Source organism: Stigmatopora nigra, chromosome 19 (genome assembly GCF_051989575.1).
Source record: "Stigmatopora nigra isolate UIUO_SnigA chromosome 19, RoL_Snig_1.1, whole genome shotgun sequence".
Lineage (NCBI taxonomy): Eukaryota > Metazoa > Chordata > Actinopteri > Syngnathiformes > Syngnathidae > Stigmatopora > Stigmatopora nigra.
The window spans coordinates 7,657,978-7,674,161 of NC_135526.1; the positions used below are offsets into that span (position 1 = coordinate 7,657,978).

General features: G+C 38.4%; 1 protein-coding gene and 1 long non-coding RNA gene across 4 annotated transcripts in view; one reads left to right on the plus strand and one right to left on the minus strand.

Annotated features, from left to right (window-relative positions):
* The window catches only part of LOC144212216 (glucocorticoid receptor-like), a 31,271-nt gene extending 20,618 nt beyond the window's left edge, over positions 1-10,653 (minus strand). For 2 of the 3 annotated variants that reach the window (XM_077739908.1, XM_077739907.1), the window contains exons 1-2: positions 10,486-10,653; positions 4,540-5,695 (exon numbers count right to left, since the gene is read on the minus strand). In XM_077739908.1, the coding sequence (XP_077596034.1) occupies positions 4,540-5,695; positions 10,486-10,549 (1,220 nt within the window). In that variant the 5' untranslated portion in view covers positions 10,550-10,653. Of the gene's footprint in view, positions 1-4,539; positions 5,696-7,728; positions 8,275-10,485 lie in introns of those variants that run through there. The other variant, XM_077739909.1, reaches the window with a different exon arrangement.
* Positions 10,654-12,133: 1,480 nt separating this feature from the next.
* LOC144212218 (uncharacterized) lies at positions 12,134-13,938 on the plus strand. The gene is made up of 3 exons (XR_013329731.1): positions 12,134-12,395; positions 12,480-12,575; positions 13,785-13,938. It is a non-coding gene; the product is annotated as an uncharacterized LOC144212218 (long non-coding RNA).
* The last annotated feature ends 2,246 nt before the right edge of the window (positions 13,939-16,184 follow it).

A 16,184-nucleotide genomic window follows, 5' to 3' on the forward strand; every position in this document is an offset into this window, starting at 1 on the left:
TGGCAAAGCCTCGACCCGCACTGAAATCTCATTAGCCCTGTCTTGACCAACAGGATATGAAGCCATTATCAAGTTGTTGGTTCCCCTTTGCTTCAAAGCAGCTGTCATTACTTGTCGTGGTTACGTAAGGCGCAAGATTCAGCAGCCTCTTAGCAGATAGCACATAAACGTTTGCCTGTGCACAGACCGCAACCTTGGCCGGGTTTAATTATTGACCGAGCCATGGCGCAAGGTCCTCGCTGCTTGTCTGGTGACAGACACACGCTGACGGTTTTATGCAAGCTAATTATGTCAAAGGAAGGAGGTTTACACATAACATTTCTGGTTAATAAACAACATATCCACTTTCACTCGGTTAACATGTACACATGCTTTCAAAATTTAAATAAAGCGTGGCTGGGAATAATTCACAGAAAGCGGAAAAGGTCAAACAACTCTTAATTTGGACGCATGCCTATGTAAACACAGATCGCTTTTGTTTGCATGAACGGTGTCATCGAGTTTCATGCATTAATTTCCAAAATTGTCTGTATTAATTGATGAGGAATTATAATGAATTTTTCCATTTACTTGAACATGGCTTATGGGGGGTGTTTCATTTTAAATACAGCAGGGTCATGGTCTCGGGGTGCTGGAGCCTATCTCAGCTGACTATTTTTTTTTCAGATATTTTTTTTCCAAAATTGAAATTCCTACAAAAATTAGTTGTTTTCCTATTTGAGGCACTTATTTGATTATTTTGTAATTGCAATCAAAGCAGTTGAACAATCTGCCAAATCAATATCCTTCCACATTTTGTATTGAGAAAATAACTGAAGCTGCGAAGAGTATTGCAATTGGCATACTTTTCCAATAATGGCAAAGAAGGCATCTCTAATAATTGTACCAAATCACGAGATGTCAGGAAATTGCATGCGAATGATGCACTCATCCGAACAACAAGTTGCAACAGATCAGAGTGTTTGAAGGAGACACACTTACTAAACCCCAAAAGGGAATTTGCATTCCTTCTCCTACCACACATTTATAAATAACACCTACAGTGGATTTAATCAATAATTTCAGTTAATACGCACTGCTGTATAATCCGACTAGAGCCATCAAAATCCAAAGTGCTGGCTCTTTTCCAATTTCTATTGTAATAATTCAACTTTTCCTTTTCAGCAATCCGATTTTACTTTCACTAGCCTCCAAGGATCAGAGGGGGTGAGGGTGGGGCATTGTTGTTTTTCCATCCTACGGTTGGTGGTGTTCAATACACACACCGCCAAATATTGATTTACAATTAGGATGTTGTCAAAAACGATTTATTGCAAACTGTTTTTGTCTAGTGCAGTGTTTTTGAGAGGCGAAACGTTAAACTGTGTTTCTTGCCTGGGCAATAACTCCATTCATCCTCAAATGCAGATACAACCCATCAATTATCTCTCCCCCGCAAAGAATTTTAGGATTCTAGGAGGTAAATATGGTTATATTGACCCTACATGACGATATGTATCATTTTTGATGCCTCAGTTTTGAACAATGTATTATTTTTTTCCTCCGACTAAAACTGACATCATATGACACAAAAGTGTGACCATTTTTAATAGAAATTGTGCGGTCTTTTTACTGAGTCACCATCACAGGAGGAAAAAGGAATTTAAAGAATTTAAATTTGATGCCAATAATTTAGTGCTTTGGGCTTTAAATGGTTAATTGCAACGAAAGGCAAACATCGCATGTCTTCTGTCAGTCATGACACGACTTAATAGTATGCATGCTTGACTATAGCCAAGTCTGTAGGTGTTAATGATAGTGTGGAATTATTATTATTTAAAAAAATGAAATTACCACAAAGTGTAATCATCCCCTGGATAATGTTTAGTTTTTTACAGGGCAATGAACAGACTGGGAGGAGATTGAGAGGATATATTTGGCTTGTTAAACCTGCTAGGGGTGAACAAAAATGAATCTTGGCTGATGAAAAGGAATTTGAGCTTTAGTTTCATGTAGTGTAAAAAAAAAAAAGTCTGAAACAGTAAATGACGTATCCAAGTATGCTACTAGACTGTCTCAACAGAAAAGGGGGATCAGATCCACAATACCTAATTTGGAGAAACTCGGGAGAATAATGAGCCCAATGCAAGATGGAGAAATTAAGCAAAAGGCCAAACAATGAACAAGACCTTTGAAATATAAAATTTTCTTGTCAATAGTGCTTCCAAGAATCGCTGTAAGGCAGTTCCTAGAACGTGTAAGGACCCATTCACATTTAAAACATGCTTTATTTCGCTCCTTGGAAATTTATGAATTCATCCATCATAAAGGAAAGCTATATAGAATGACGTTTTTTTTTAAATTCCTCTTAGCCTAAATGTGAAAAAAGCAGCAAAACCTTTACTAAACAATAACTATAATAAGCATATCCTGTATTTATCTACCATAGGAGATTAAATGCAAATACTAGCTTATGTTTCAAAATAAAAATATCATTAAGCTGTGATTCTACTGTAATGTTTTTTTTGTTTTTCAAGTAAATAAAAAAAAGTCAATTTCCATGTGACACTTTTATAATCACTTATTTAAAGTCTTCACATTGTAGAGTACATGTATATTGTGACTGTCTGGCACCCAGTTCAATGTGTATGCTCAAAATTGGATAGTATTAACTTCAATACACAACCCTAATAAGGAACCATCACTATAGCAAAGAGGAGCATAAGAGAAATGTCATTGTTAAGTGAATCATTACACGTGTCAGTGTCTATATACATCCATGTGCACTCACTGCACCATTCAATCTATACTGCAGCTAAAGGCTGTAATTTTAACCTGACTTCATGCCAAGGAACTTGTTGACCTCGTGGTTGAAAGACTCAGACACAACACTACGTTGTTGTTTTTTTAAGACAGAGATAAAGTGGATGTCAAAGTGCGAACCACGGCCAAAAGAAATTAAGCTGACAGCGACGAGATAACAAACAAGAGATCTCAGCTCCTAAATCCTCTTGTTTACAAAGCCACTCAACACCTACTAGCCTCGCAATATAGATCGTTTGACTCACCTCAGCCGCGGATGAAGCACACACACACACACACACAAGATCAATGAGGTGATGCTAAAGGGATTTAATATTATTTTCATTTTATGTGTTCGAAACAGTGCATGTTAATGGCCATGGCAAAAAACTCATGCAAGTAAACACGCCTCACCAGATTATATAACCATAAACTAATTTCCACCCGTTGTCCCCAGCCAAATTCCAGAGAGCAAGAAAAAAATTGTAAAAAAACAAAAACAAAGATTAGGTAATAAAAACAATGATAAAAGTCCCAGTAATGATGACTTAGCTAGATTTTGGGTTTATTGTCTTGACGACATAAAGGCTTCTTTTCACTCACACACAATGATGAAATTGCAGGGAGGAGTAGTCATTGGCACTCGAAAGTCACTAAGGAGCAACTTTTTACAAGGGGACACGTGACGTGGCTGCAACTGGGGGCACTGTAATAAGACTAGAGACAGGATACGACTGAAGGAGCACATGCTGCATGTCAAATTGTCCGTAAGTAAAAAATAAACAAGAACCTCAGCAGTGTTCTTCATCTTTGTTGAAGTGACACCCAAGGAATAAATTCAAAAGAGGCTAGAAGTACCTGTAACTTTTCCAAATGCACCCTCATAATTTCTCATGGGGCAGTAGAGTGTAGCGACAAAGTGCTGTTAAATTAACTTCGGCAGCATAACAGGAATCTATTTGAGATTTCCGCAAAGCATATTCACTTCCTAACCTGATAATCTCATCTGTTTCAATCTAGTTGTACTCTCGTCATAATATGCTCATACAGAGGACCAGGTTTAGAAACAGATTGAAATCTTAACTTATTTGCTGCAGATGACAATGATCAACGTCGCATCCCTTTAAACTGAGATGGCTGAAGTTGATCAATCACATTTCTGTGATTCATCCATCTTAAAGGAGCGCTAAATCCCACAGAAGGCAGAGTATATTGCTGCCGATTACAGACAATAAGTTAATGTATTAAATCACTAAAGTTATTGATCCATTTTTCATAGTTTTCTAAGGAGTATGACACAACACATTACTGTGTGGTCAATGTAAGAACAGGCAATTTTTAGAGCAACTCTTGTCTAGCAACATCAGTTGCAGTAAATGACTAAAGGTGTATAGTTAACATAAATCAGGTGCACGCTATCAAATTGCATTTAATATTTATGCAAGGTCAGAAGCCATTCCTGATCTTGGATACTACTTGTCACGTATCTTATGTTCTGTGTTATAGTTTTTTTTGGCTACTTGTCACCCGACTTTTTTGTCTTGTTCTCTTTAAGACATGCAGGGACTTGTACCTGGGTACCATGTGTATTCTTTCTCACCTTACTTCACTACTTATCCATCACTTTATCATTTGTTTGAGGATATAAGATTTGTTTTCATTTTCTTTCATGTGCTTTTTCTTTCATAATCATCATCTTCCTACCTTGGTTTCGTTATGTTTTCTAAAAAGTAACAATAACTTTAAAATACCACCTACCTGGGGAAGCTCAGCGGGTATGGCGCCAACAACGCAGTGTTGGGGAGAACATCGTTGGCCCTTTTAATCATGATGGCATCTTGATACCCATCTCCTCGCATACAGCTTTCGCCCACGGAGGTCGGATTAGCATGCATGGCAAATGGCTTCTGATTTTGTTGGCCCATGCTGGATCTGCAATGGTAGCTGGGAACTGCGTCCATTCCTATAGAGGCAGACATGGGGACTCCTAAGTGAACAGGAGCTACGCCTCCTCGGGCACACTGCGCCTGGCAGAATGCAGACTGCGAATTCTCTTCTTTAACTGGGCCAAGAGTGACAATGTGGGCGAAAGAGTGGTTGGGGTCCTCCTCCTTGACAGTGACGGTGGAGAGAAGAGAACTGGGCTGTTGAAGTGGGTAGTGAAGCTGGTGCTGTGTGTGAGGGTGATGATGTTGGAGCACAGCCGGATGATGCTGGCTCATGTTGTTAGCGTTGTGACAGTCGGCGGCGTTGACCGCGGACGCTTTTGCCAAGTCCCCCACCGCTCTGCGGCCATCGTGCAGGATGTAATCCAAATGAGCTACTTCAGAATTCAACTCATATTCGCTAATTTCTGGTAGGGATCCCGGAAGGTCCAAGTTTTTCCAAAGATCGCACTCCTCAATTAATCGATTACCACTGCCTGTCACATCATAAGAAGCTGCGGAGGGAAGTCCGCTGTGACATCCCAGTCCTTTATCTACAAAGAAGTCTCCTTCCAGTTTGATGTCCAGGGGGAAAAGGTCTTGCAGAGGAAGATTTCCCAGAACCGATGTGTTGATGACAGATGTGGTGCCATTGTCCCGATCGGGTTTATTTTGGTTCAGTGGTACCAAATCTTCCTCCATGTCAAACACCCCGGCATCCTGTTGTGGTTTATCCGGTCTGGTGATCTTATGACCGTTTGTGTCTGACCCTTCGTACGAAACCCGACGCTGCCGGTGAGGGTTCAGTAGAATCCCGGGCTCCATCTTGTTTCCATCCCCGTTCCGAACTGCGGCGTTGGGGTGGCGAGCGCTGAGAAGGGAACCGGTGGCGTCAGATGCCTCACTGCATGGTCCGACTCCCAATTCCACAAATGTCACGGAGTTGTCTTGATTGTTATACTTTGAGCTGCCCCGATCCATTTCGTTATCTTAACACGGGAACAACAGTCATTCACAAAACAGAGAGAGGACCAGAGAAGTGTTAGTTGATACCATGTGACCATAATAAACTTATGGTGAATTCAATTATTTCTAATGAATTTTTAAAATTCATTTAAAACATTGTATGCTTTTGTTGAAATGAGCACTAACTATGTATGCTAGGACTCATACTCCACGTGCCTTGCATTAAAGAAATAGAATCAAAGAGCCCATTTCCTGCTCCTGCCCACGCTGGAATAACATTGTGGCTGTGCTAAAGGCACATAACATCGTGACCTAATTTGAAAACATAAAAACTACAAAAGAACAGAGACAACTTTGGCACACGCAACATCATAAAGTTCTTTTGAGGGAGCACATCTATCTCCCACCGTTGTTAACCCACAAGAGTCTCTGGGATCCTTTACCACAACCCGGAAAAGTTGACATTGCATTTCATATCGCAATATGGCTACTTCAATACTTACATGTAACAAGTAAATGTATTCTGGAGCTCATCCAATTCCATTAACAAATAGGTATTATTTTTGAGCAGTCCCAAATAATTCCTCATTAACCTTCTATAGTTGCAATGTATAATGATTGGATTTATAAATGCGCTTCCGTTAGGTGGCAGAAGGTATGAGGAAACAGGTTGCCATTTATTTATAAGTTTTTTATGGCTGCCTGTGATGGTGTATCAACATTGTGTTCAGTTAAAAGGGGGCAAAAACACTCCAGATGTGACCAAGTACATTTAGATAAAGTTGCATTAACACTAAAGTCGAAGTCAAGCAAGGGGACTGCAAAATACTGTTTGATAACCAACCTTAGTTTGCAGAATGTACTGCTGTAACTGGAGGCTGCCTGTCAGTGTGACAGCAGATATTTGGAGGGACTCAAAGTATCGTTGAAGCAACTTAGTCGTGCTTCGAATGCATGTCACATGTTAAAAGGAGCGGTTTATTGCACTTCCTTTTATGCTGCTCCGGCTTTCTCTTGCTGTGACGTCCGTATGTGCTCAGTGGCGAGATGGGCTTTTCTCATAAACAATGGCAAATCCCACATGTATAGAATTTGTTTTTAAATCATGATAATCACACATTTTTAGGTTTAATGTTTGAGCCATGTTATATAGTCATTTGTTAGCAGATCAAATTCCCACATGAGCTTTCTACAGCTACAGGCCTTTGATTGTGTTTGATGTGTTGTATAGTTTTACAAGGCACAGAATCTCTGCTCATGTCATCTTTTACCTATACACATCTCCTACTTTTATCCATTTTGTCATGTAGCTTTGTAGCACAATCAAAATCTTAGAATAACTTCCCAGTATGACGCAAGACAGTAAACATGGCTGTGATGTGCAAATGTTATAGTGCACTATTATTTGTGCAATATTTGAAATACTCATTGTTTGAATCATCGATAATACTAGTTTTGATTCCCAAAATGTGCACGTTCGGGTTAGGGAAGTCAAAACTGCCAATGGTACATACTTTTTAAAATATTTTTAAACAAAAACGGGGAAAATGAAAATATACCAATCTTTTAAATGTTTTCTTTTAATCAAATAGTTATCTTTTGCTGATGATGGGCCAAACAGTCTAATTCTGATTGTATAGATTTAAGTTTTGTTTGAATTAACATGTTTAACAGTTTCTTCATAAGACTGAATGATTAATGACGTTTATTTTATATGGTGTTTGAGGGATCCAGGCTCTATTGGCATCTCTATAGCCAAATAGTTAATATATAAATTGAACAGATAGATTTTAGGTGCCCCTATTATTGTGGCAAACGACCGTATGCAGCCATTTATGGTTCAAACTTTTTATTACTACAATGTATTTTGCACAGGTACGTCACATATCGGTTCTGAGAAATAGGAAATGACGGGGTTTCCATGCTTACGTTGCAATGTAATGCAACCTGTTGGCGGCTCCCTGATTGCAAACACGTTCCATATTACAGGTGCTACCAATTTGACACTTTTTCAGACAGTAAAAAAACAATTGCACTTTTACAGAGTGACACTTACCAGGTGGATCCAGCTCTCCGTTTAGGTCATGTTCTGTCAAAACTCACAATGAAACCAGGATTGACGCAAAGTCGACGCCGATCAGATGTGGAAAAGTAGACATTACTGAAAGATCACACCACACGCAGGTGACACATGGGTAAAAAAAAATAAAATAAAAAAGGGAAAAGGCGCTCTTCCACAAGTCGCGTGCATAAATCTCCTCACTGGGCGCAACTATACTTGAACAAAACTAAGTAAACAAGGACGATCCGAAGCGAAAACCTGGCTCCAGTTCTTTTTTTAAGAATCGGGAGGTGAACGAGGTCGAAAACACGGAAGAAAAATCCACAGGCGAGTCCAACGGATCTTCTAAGAGTGGGAAAGTGTCAACCCGTGGAGAGTGCCGGTCGAGTTTGACGCGCACGTTAAAGTTATATAAGAGTGAGCGAGTGTAAAGAGCGGCCGCATTCTGCTGCGAAGTCTGGGTAGGCAGGGCGGGCTGTTAGTGGGGAGACGTCAAATCAGCGTTCTTACATAATACCAATTCTGTTTCTTTCATGTCAAAGTAAAAGCGCACCATAAAAGCCCCGTCACCACGCCCTCTAGCACCGCGTGTTAATTGTCTTATTAACTTCCTACCTTGCCAAAACGACTCAGGCTATCAAAATTCAAGTTTTAGGGGAGTTATCTATACGCCAATTAAGAAAAGGGCTTTTATTTTTGTTCCAAAGCTTCCTTGTAACTGCGGTGATGCTTGCGGAAAATTGACTGGCGCAGTTAGTTTGACACTAACCGGTGAACGCCCCTTTCTCCCCGGCTGCACAGTGCTGAGGAATCTGTCAAAACGTGCCCTCGCTCCTCGTCGCTCACTGTCAAACATGTGCTATATGCGAAACCTTCTACACTAAATTACCGCTTTAAATCATTCAATGTGTCCTGCTCGTTTCAAGATCGCCCCGGGGATTGTTGAGTTGGTGGAAACGCTCGCTTGTGCGTCTTTTAAAAAAAAAAAAAGTATGGAAACAGTTTTGTCGACGAATAGGAAGGAATATGAAATGAGGTGATCAGAATCGCTTGCTCTCCTCTAATATGAGATACGAACTCATGGATGACAAGTGGTTTCATATTTTTTAATCATCTTTTTAACCTTCCCAGGGACATTATATACAAACAGTATTTGTATTGCATATAAATCATTAATTTATTCAGAATAAAGTTCTAATTTGATTATAATTAATCCAGTTATTTCGACTGTAAAACATAGGAGGCAGAGTTGCCAAAACTTTTACTCAAGTAAGATCAACATTCATATTTATTAAAGATGACCTATGACACAAATTAAGGTCAGGGTTAGGTCAAGGCAATCTGTTCAAAGGAAGGCCTTTACTCTTGAAAGAGTAGTGATGAGGTCATGTTACATGGGAAAAAAAAGTAATGAGAATATCTAAATATGTTTATTTTAAAAAAAAGTGCAACCTGCCGATTTTAAGCCAAAAATGTTGTGTCAATAGGACAACAACAAATGTGTGACTTCATGAACTTTCATCCAATTTAATCAAAGTGTTCTTCATTGTGAACTATACAAAAAGTTGAAGTAGATCTGAATAAGATGAGTGGATGCATGGAAAGAACATGAGCAAAAAATACAATAATCTGAGTTTGAAATCTATCTACTTAGTTTTGCATTGCAGCCTAAAAAAAAAAAAAAAAGCTAGAGGCGTGCGATGGAAGAAAAGGAAATCGAGTTTGAGATGGGCTGAAGGGTTGTAGGTGGCCACAGATCGGGTTGGCTTGTTCGGTGTGGACCTCCATGCGAGTGATTTGATTAGAAGAAGCAGGGAGTGTGTTCTGCGCATGCAGATGTTTCATTAAAAAGGTAAGCGTTGCTGGAGACCAGCCGGAGCTCCCCAGGGCCTGAGAAAACCACATTGTTCTCAAAACATCGATGGGAACACGGTGAGTTTTTCCTCTTGCCAACCAATGGCAGACGATTCTAATCATCAATAGTACACTGGACAGCGTGCACATACAACTGGGGATAGATTAGTGTGTGCTTGCGTAATGCCACATGAGCTCCCACTATTTAGTCTGCTTGGATTCTCACCAGAGAACCATTACCTTCACCTTTTCAAATTAGCCAATGACATGGCAGAAATTCATTTAAGAGCTGCTCGCACCTGGCAAATATGCAAATGAATGACGACAATATATCTTAATTCATTATATATTAAATAGATATCTTATTTCATCCCATTTTAGAAAATGGTTTGAACATCTATTGCCGTCAATGGCTGCCAATGCGGCTCTGGTTTGTGGTTTATTTAAAAAAAAAATAAGAAAGAAGAAGGACCAAGAGAGAGAAAGAATGAAATGACTAAAATGACTATTTGATCTCATGGGAAATGCTTGACATAACTACCCCTTATTTTTTTATGAGACAAAGGCATACTTAAAAGGGCGAGTTCGTTTTTTTTTAAACAATGGCCTACCGTTTGGTGAGGGAAACAACAAAGAAAACTATGAAAAATATCATCCAAGAAGGAAACACGGAAAAGGAAGCAAGTATTTTTGTTAAGGTACCAAAGCTAAGACAGTGCACTACACGCCCTTTGGTCTAGTTCTTCCTGAGAGTTATGAAGGGTTGAGATTAGACAATAGGTTTAGGAAATAGCTTAAAAATAATAAACTATAGGAAGAAGGTTTCCTGGACTTCAAAAAAATGTATATATGTAACCAATGTATGTATCGTGCAAATAGTGAGAACGCGGTACTAACCTTTCGAAATCAAGAATCCACGCTGACCTTTGGATTCAATGGCTGCCAGAGAAATATAATCCATTAGCAGCTAAGAAGGGTTTTACAGGACGGCCTCACAAACATTCAGAAATAAAATGAGCTGTCCCACTCCGCTTTTAAGTGCATTATATAGTATCCACACAAAAAAACTGAGCTGCTTTGATTTTACATTTTCAAACGCACAAAAAAAAAAAAAAAACGACCACAGGCACTTTGATCCCATGAAAATGCCAAAGTCAAAAACACTGCATCCTGTGTATTTAATGATTTTCCTAAAATGTTAGTATTTTTGTCAAAATATTATTATTTTGTACATGTGATTGTTAACAAAACTCCAAAAATCCTTGATGTTTTAATAAGTGATATGCTTCTTTGCATTACAAAATGCTAAATAATCAATTTTAAATAATTTAACAAATTCACTGCAGAAATAATACTCAATTACATTGTTGAAAATACATGTCTGTTATACTTACACCACATTTGACTATGAAGATTGGGAACAAGCGAGAAAGAGAAGCATTTTCCTGTTTGTGGCTTCTCCTCAATTTTATTGTGGTAAAGTCATTAGTAATTGATTTGTCTCCAGCATTTTGCTCATTCAAAGCCTTCCATTAGATTTAATATTAAAGGTACGGCACACAAAACTGCATTTCCTTCCATTTTCCAAAGCCACTTGAATATTTGGAGAGTATTTACGGCCATGTCAAATACGACATGGTTTTTATATACTATATTATTGTAAAAACAGGACGGCCCAAATGTGTACCTTGCATGGATAATTCTGCACCAAACGTTGTACAGACAGTTTATAAAACACGTATAGATGAAAATAACCATAAATGCTTTAGCATTGTGGCATCTAGCTCACGTTTCAAATGCAAACGATGTGTTTGCTAAGATGACAGTCACGTCTAATTACCATGCGAGTGTGTGTGTGTGTGTGTGTGTTGTCACAATTGAAATCCCCACGTCAACTGTGACTCACAGGGCACAATATGAAAGTCACTTTAGAGTCCATTAAAGGTAATGTTAATTCAAAGTTACCATGAAAAAAAGTTATTTAAAAGCTTTCATGTGACACAACAGATTTTAAATCTGATTAACTGTCTCTGTACGTGACTGGTAACCAGTTTAGGGTGTGATCACCTGGGATAGGCTAAGGTGGCTCGGAGAATGAATGAATGAGTGCTACAAAAGGATTGTGTGGCTCATACGGTATTTCAATTAAAATGCTTAATTAAACTTGTTTTCCTAGAAGTGCAAAATCATAAGCTGCACATGTTGACATGCCTTTCATTCTCTCTGACATGGAATCATGATGGATGACTTTTATCTATAGAGCAAAGCCGTGACATGACATTTGAAACTCAAACTCTAGTTATATCCCCTTTTTTTTACCATCTCAAAGCAAACATCTAAAATCTTTACACTAAAGTGTCTTACAGTAACAATACGGTAAAAATAAGCAACTTCAAGGTACTTCTTTTCCTATCATGTCAAGTCTTTTGATTACAAAAGAAAGCAAATACAATGTTGGATCCCAAACCTCAAAGTAAAGGTTTCTGTGATGAGACTATTTCTTTAACACTTTGTAAAAAAAAAAAAGAAAATAGTTTTTGAAATATACTATGTTGTGGGTGACCTAAATTCTGTTATGTTTGTAGCCATCCAGTGGTGACTGCGGTTTTTGTTTGTAGACTTTGAAGGACCTACCAGGACTGAGCACAGGCTCTCAACAGTCACCATTTAAGCACATTCCCGATATGACTATTTCATGGATTTCTGATGTAAAAAGCTTAAAGAAATGAATGCTATTTACCTTGACGCTGAACTGCCAGCTGGAGGCGGTTGTCATGGACACTAGCTGAGTTCGTGCGATCTTTCAGGTTTGACTCGCCCCGTCTTAAGTGATTGCTGAGGACACACAAATACATTTAAGTCAGGCTTAAAACTTTGTCACTTTCCAGCAGGGCTTCCAAATTCAAATGATGACACAAAAGCTGTGTTTCCTTGAATAAAATGATGAACCAAACAGCTGTGTCTGTTCAATCGAGCTTGAAAAACTGGTGAGTCATATAAATATTGGAATCACATTACCTTTGTTAAAATATTTCCCTTAATAAATCACATAGAATGCTTTCAATTTCAAACTGCCAATAACTGTTAAATAATGTTATCAATTTGCTGCCATATTGTTCTTCTTCCATTTAAATCGTATTGTATTTTATTAGTCCCTAAGTATCGCATGAATAGGAATCAGGGAGTGATAGACTGATGGCAAACGACAAAGCCAACGAGAAAAAAATAGAATATTTGGATGCTGATAGTGATGTGTAACACAGAGCTTGACATCAGACATTAAGAGATTTTTCAGTTCCAAAAATATTTTTTTGCATCCATGACTGTTGATTCAATTTGGTGACCATAAATAACTCTGTCAAACTCAATTTTCCTTGCCTGAAAACAGAAGTGAATTGTCACAAAAAGAGTAATAAACAAGTTAGAGAGAGAGGCGGGTACTTGTATTCTGTATTGACACACAAACATTCAGCATATTCAAAATAAAAACATTAAGAAAAATGGCTTTTGACCTTTGTTGAAAGATGTTACCTCAAATAGTATGAACTATAGAGTTTTAATCTCCTTTTCCATTCTCAGCTATGACATTGGGCAGACATCCAAAATCAAGGGCTTCATTAACAGGCTAATGATGCTCTAATCAAGAGTTTGTTTATCTAGAAAAGCCAATTAGATGTGTCAATTTGCTCTCATTAAAGCAGTGGTGGTTTAAATGTGCCATTAGGATGCAGCCTGGAACAATGTTCCATTGCTTACTCCAAGCTGAACACCATTATTAGGAAAGATATGCCATCCAATTTACCCACACATCTCTCCTCCAAGCGTTTATAGTGACTACATACTATCTCCATCTTATGCTCGGGAAGATTGTTTCAATACACCACCAAAATAATTGCATTTTGTGAGTATCTAGTTCTACAGAGTTAACTTTCTAATTCATAACATTAAGGTCAGAGCCAACAATATATTAAACCCAGATTTAACTGAGTAGATGGAATTTAGAATAACATGCATCACTATAGAGCATGGCTCAACATCAATTTACAGTCTAGTCAATTAAAAGTTGCTGTCCAAACATGCAGGTTGGCACAGAAGTAAAAATGCGGCAACATTATTTCCTTGTAAAGAGTCTTTTTCTCCTGCTGTATCACTGGAAAAACTTAATATTGTGTCTGTGAGCATCTGGCTTTTTGCAGGAAAGCATATCTGCCATGAAAATTTTGCCTTGGAGTGGCGGTCAGGGTTGTTTGAGTCAACCATTAACATGATGGAGATGTCCTCCTTTTACAACCAAAGAAATTGACCTCCAAGGGCATTCGGTCTGGCACAAGGATGAATTTGGCAGTCAAATGCAACAACAGAAACATTTCTTTGATCTTATAATAAAACAATAAAGAAATAGATTTGATTTTCTTCTCTGTCATTTCCTCAAACGTTGATATATTTCTCTTTGCATTATTTCAAACACTACATTAAATCAATTCATATAGAACACCTACTAAAATAGTGATACATTGCTACTTATGCAGGGAGGGTAGTCATTTAATGCTTGCGGTAATGTATTTATATTGAACGATCAGATTTGCTTACTGGATTCCCTTTTGAAGAATGCCACAATAATGCGTAAATCTCATTTTAGCTCAGACTTGACTGTATCCATATAAGTGGACATGACCTCTTTTTTTTTATTACTACAAGCCTGGTATTCAATGTCATGACCCTGCAGGCGTGCAAAATGTGCTGCACTACAGCATATACATACAGCCAATCAAATAATCCATGCTCACAATGGTAACAATTATGCACACAGACTATATTAATTGTCCCTTGGCCAGTTTGCCTTTGTTCATTGCGTCCTGGATCAAATGTTAGAAGAGTCCACAATGTGGTGTCGTGTGATGATGGTGACAATGAGGTTAATCAGGTGCACACCCAAATCACACTCAGTGCTGTGTTACCACCACTGTGAATATTCATGTGCTGTTGGCTTTGTGTCTGCATTAAAAAGGCGCCACTGCTTTGTGCTGAATATTAATTGTCACATTTGAACTCCGTCAGCTCATCTGCAGCCTCAGCCATGATAATGCACTAATGTGCAGCCTTTTGAGTGGGACGTTCACATCTGTCCCCTCACATTGTCATCCAGCTGGTGCCGTCGTTGAGTGAGTGAACACTAGACAAGTTACCAAATATTATCTAATCCGTGGAAATCTTTTCAAGGGAACTTTTTTTATGGATATGGCTATTTAATTTGATTTTTTTTTTTCTAGTTTGAAACCTATCAAAGAATGGCTATCGGGAATTTTGGGACATTTGCCAATGGCCTGGTCAACTCAAACTTTTCAAATCGTTAACAGAAATAGGTGTTATTTTAAATCGGGCTAAGTTAACATTGAAGTCACTTTTTTAAAAGAATTCGGGGGGACTCAAGTGCGACTTATGCTTCTTTTCTTTTCTCTATGACTGTTGACAGCCTGTTATGTATTTATCTGGTTAGTGGGGGCCTCCGGGGATTTTGGGGGGGCCTTGCAGGTGAAGCGGGTGTAATAAATGTCCATATAGGGGATGACAATAGGTTTAAGGACTCCTGCACTAGAGGAACCCAATGCAATGTCTCATACATTTCAGTACGTTCCTGAACAAAGCTACAATTATGAAAACTTCTGACCTCTGCATGAGATACATGTTTGATGGATGCAGTCCAATATGGTGGCATATTAAAATTGCTGCGGCTCTTCTAACGAATAGTTAAGACATTGACAAAATTCCTATTTCCATTTAGGAAAACTTTTGTGAAAAACAAGCGTGTCGGATTCCACATGGCCTAGTTAACTAGTAGTTCTTGTCCAGGACACATAGGCTCGAGCTTGCCAGATGGAGGTAGGATTAACTACAGAAGGAATTAAACCCTTCATTTTCCAGCTAAAGACACGATCTTCACTTGCCTTCTAACAGAATGCAAGCAAGGATGAGGGGAAGCAACACAGAAGTTTTTCATTGTGACACTTAAGGATTTACAAATTCTGTATTTGAATTCCCTGTGCTTGGGGGTCTTTCTACCACGGCCAATATTTGATTACATAATATTGCGAAAATATTGACTGAGCACTTTTAGGAGCTGGTCAAGGTAACATGAATTTAATCGTTAATGAAAGGAAACTATGGGAAACACACCAGATAACTTGTTAGGCAATCGTGCCGTCTTGTGGCGTCTTGGTGTAATGACACCCCATCAAATCACCGGACACGCAACTCCGTTATTGGCACCTACATTTATAATTATGGGAAATGATTTTAACTCTATGACTGCCAGGGATAATTATATAACATAAGGCCAAAATATTTTAAATACCTACCCTGCTGCACTGTACTATAATTACAAGTATATTCTTCATATGTAGTATAGTTATTCGTATACAGTTGAGTTACTCCATAACCTGAAAATTAAATGGTAATAAATGTTTGATTTAAATACTATATATAGTTTTGAGTTTCTGTGAAACAGATGTGATTGCAAGTCTGATTCATTGACATAACGTGAGGATCCATCTTCATGAAATATGATAGCAGCACAACCCTTAACAAACCAGCCTCAC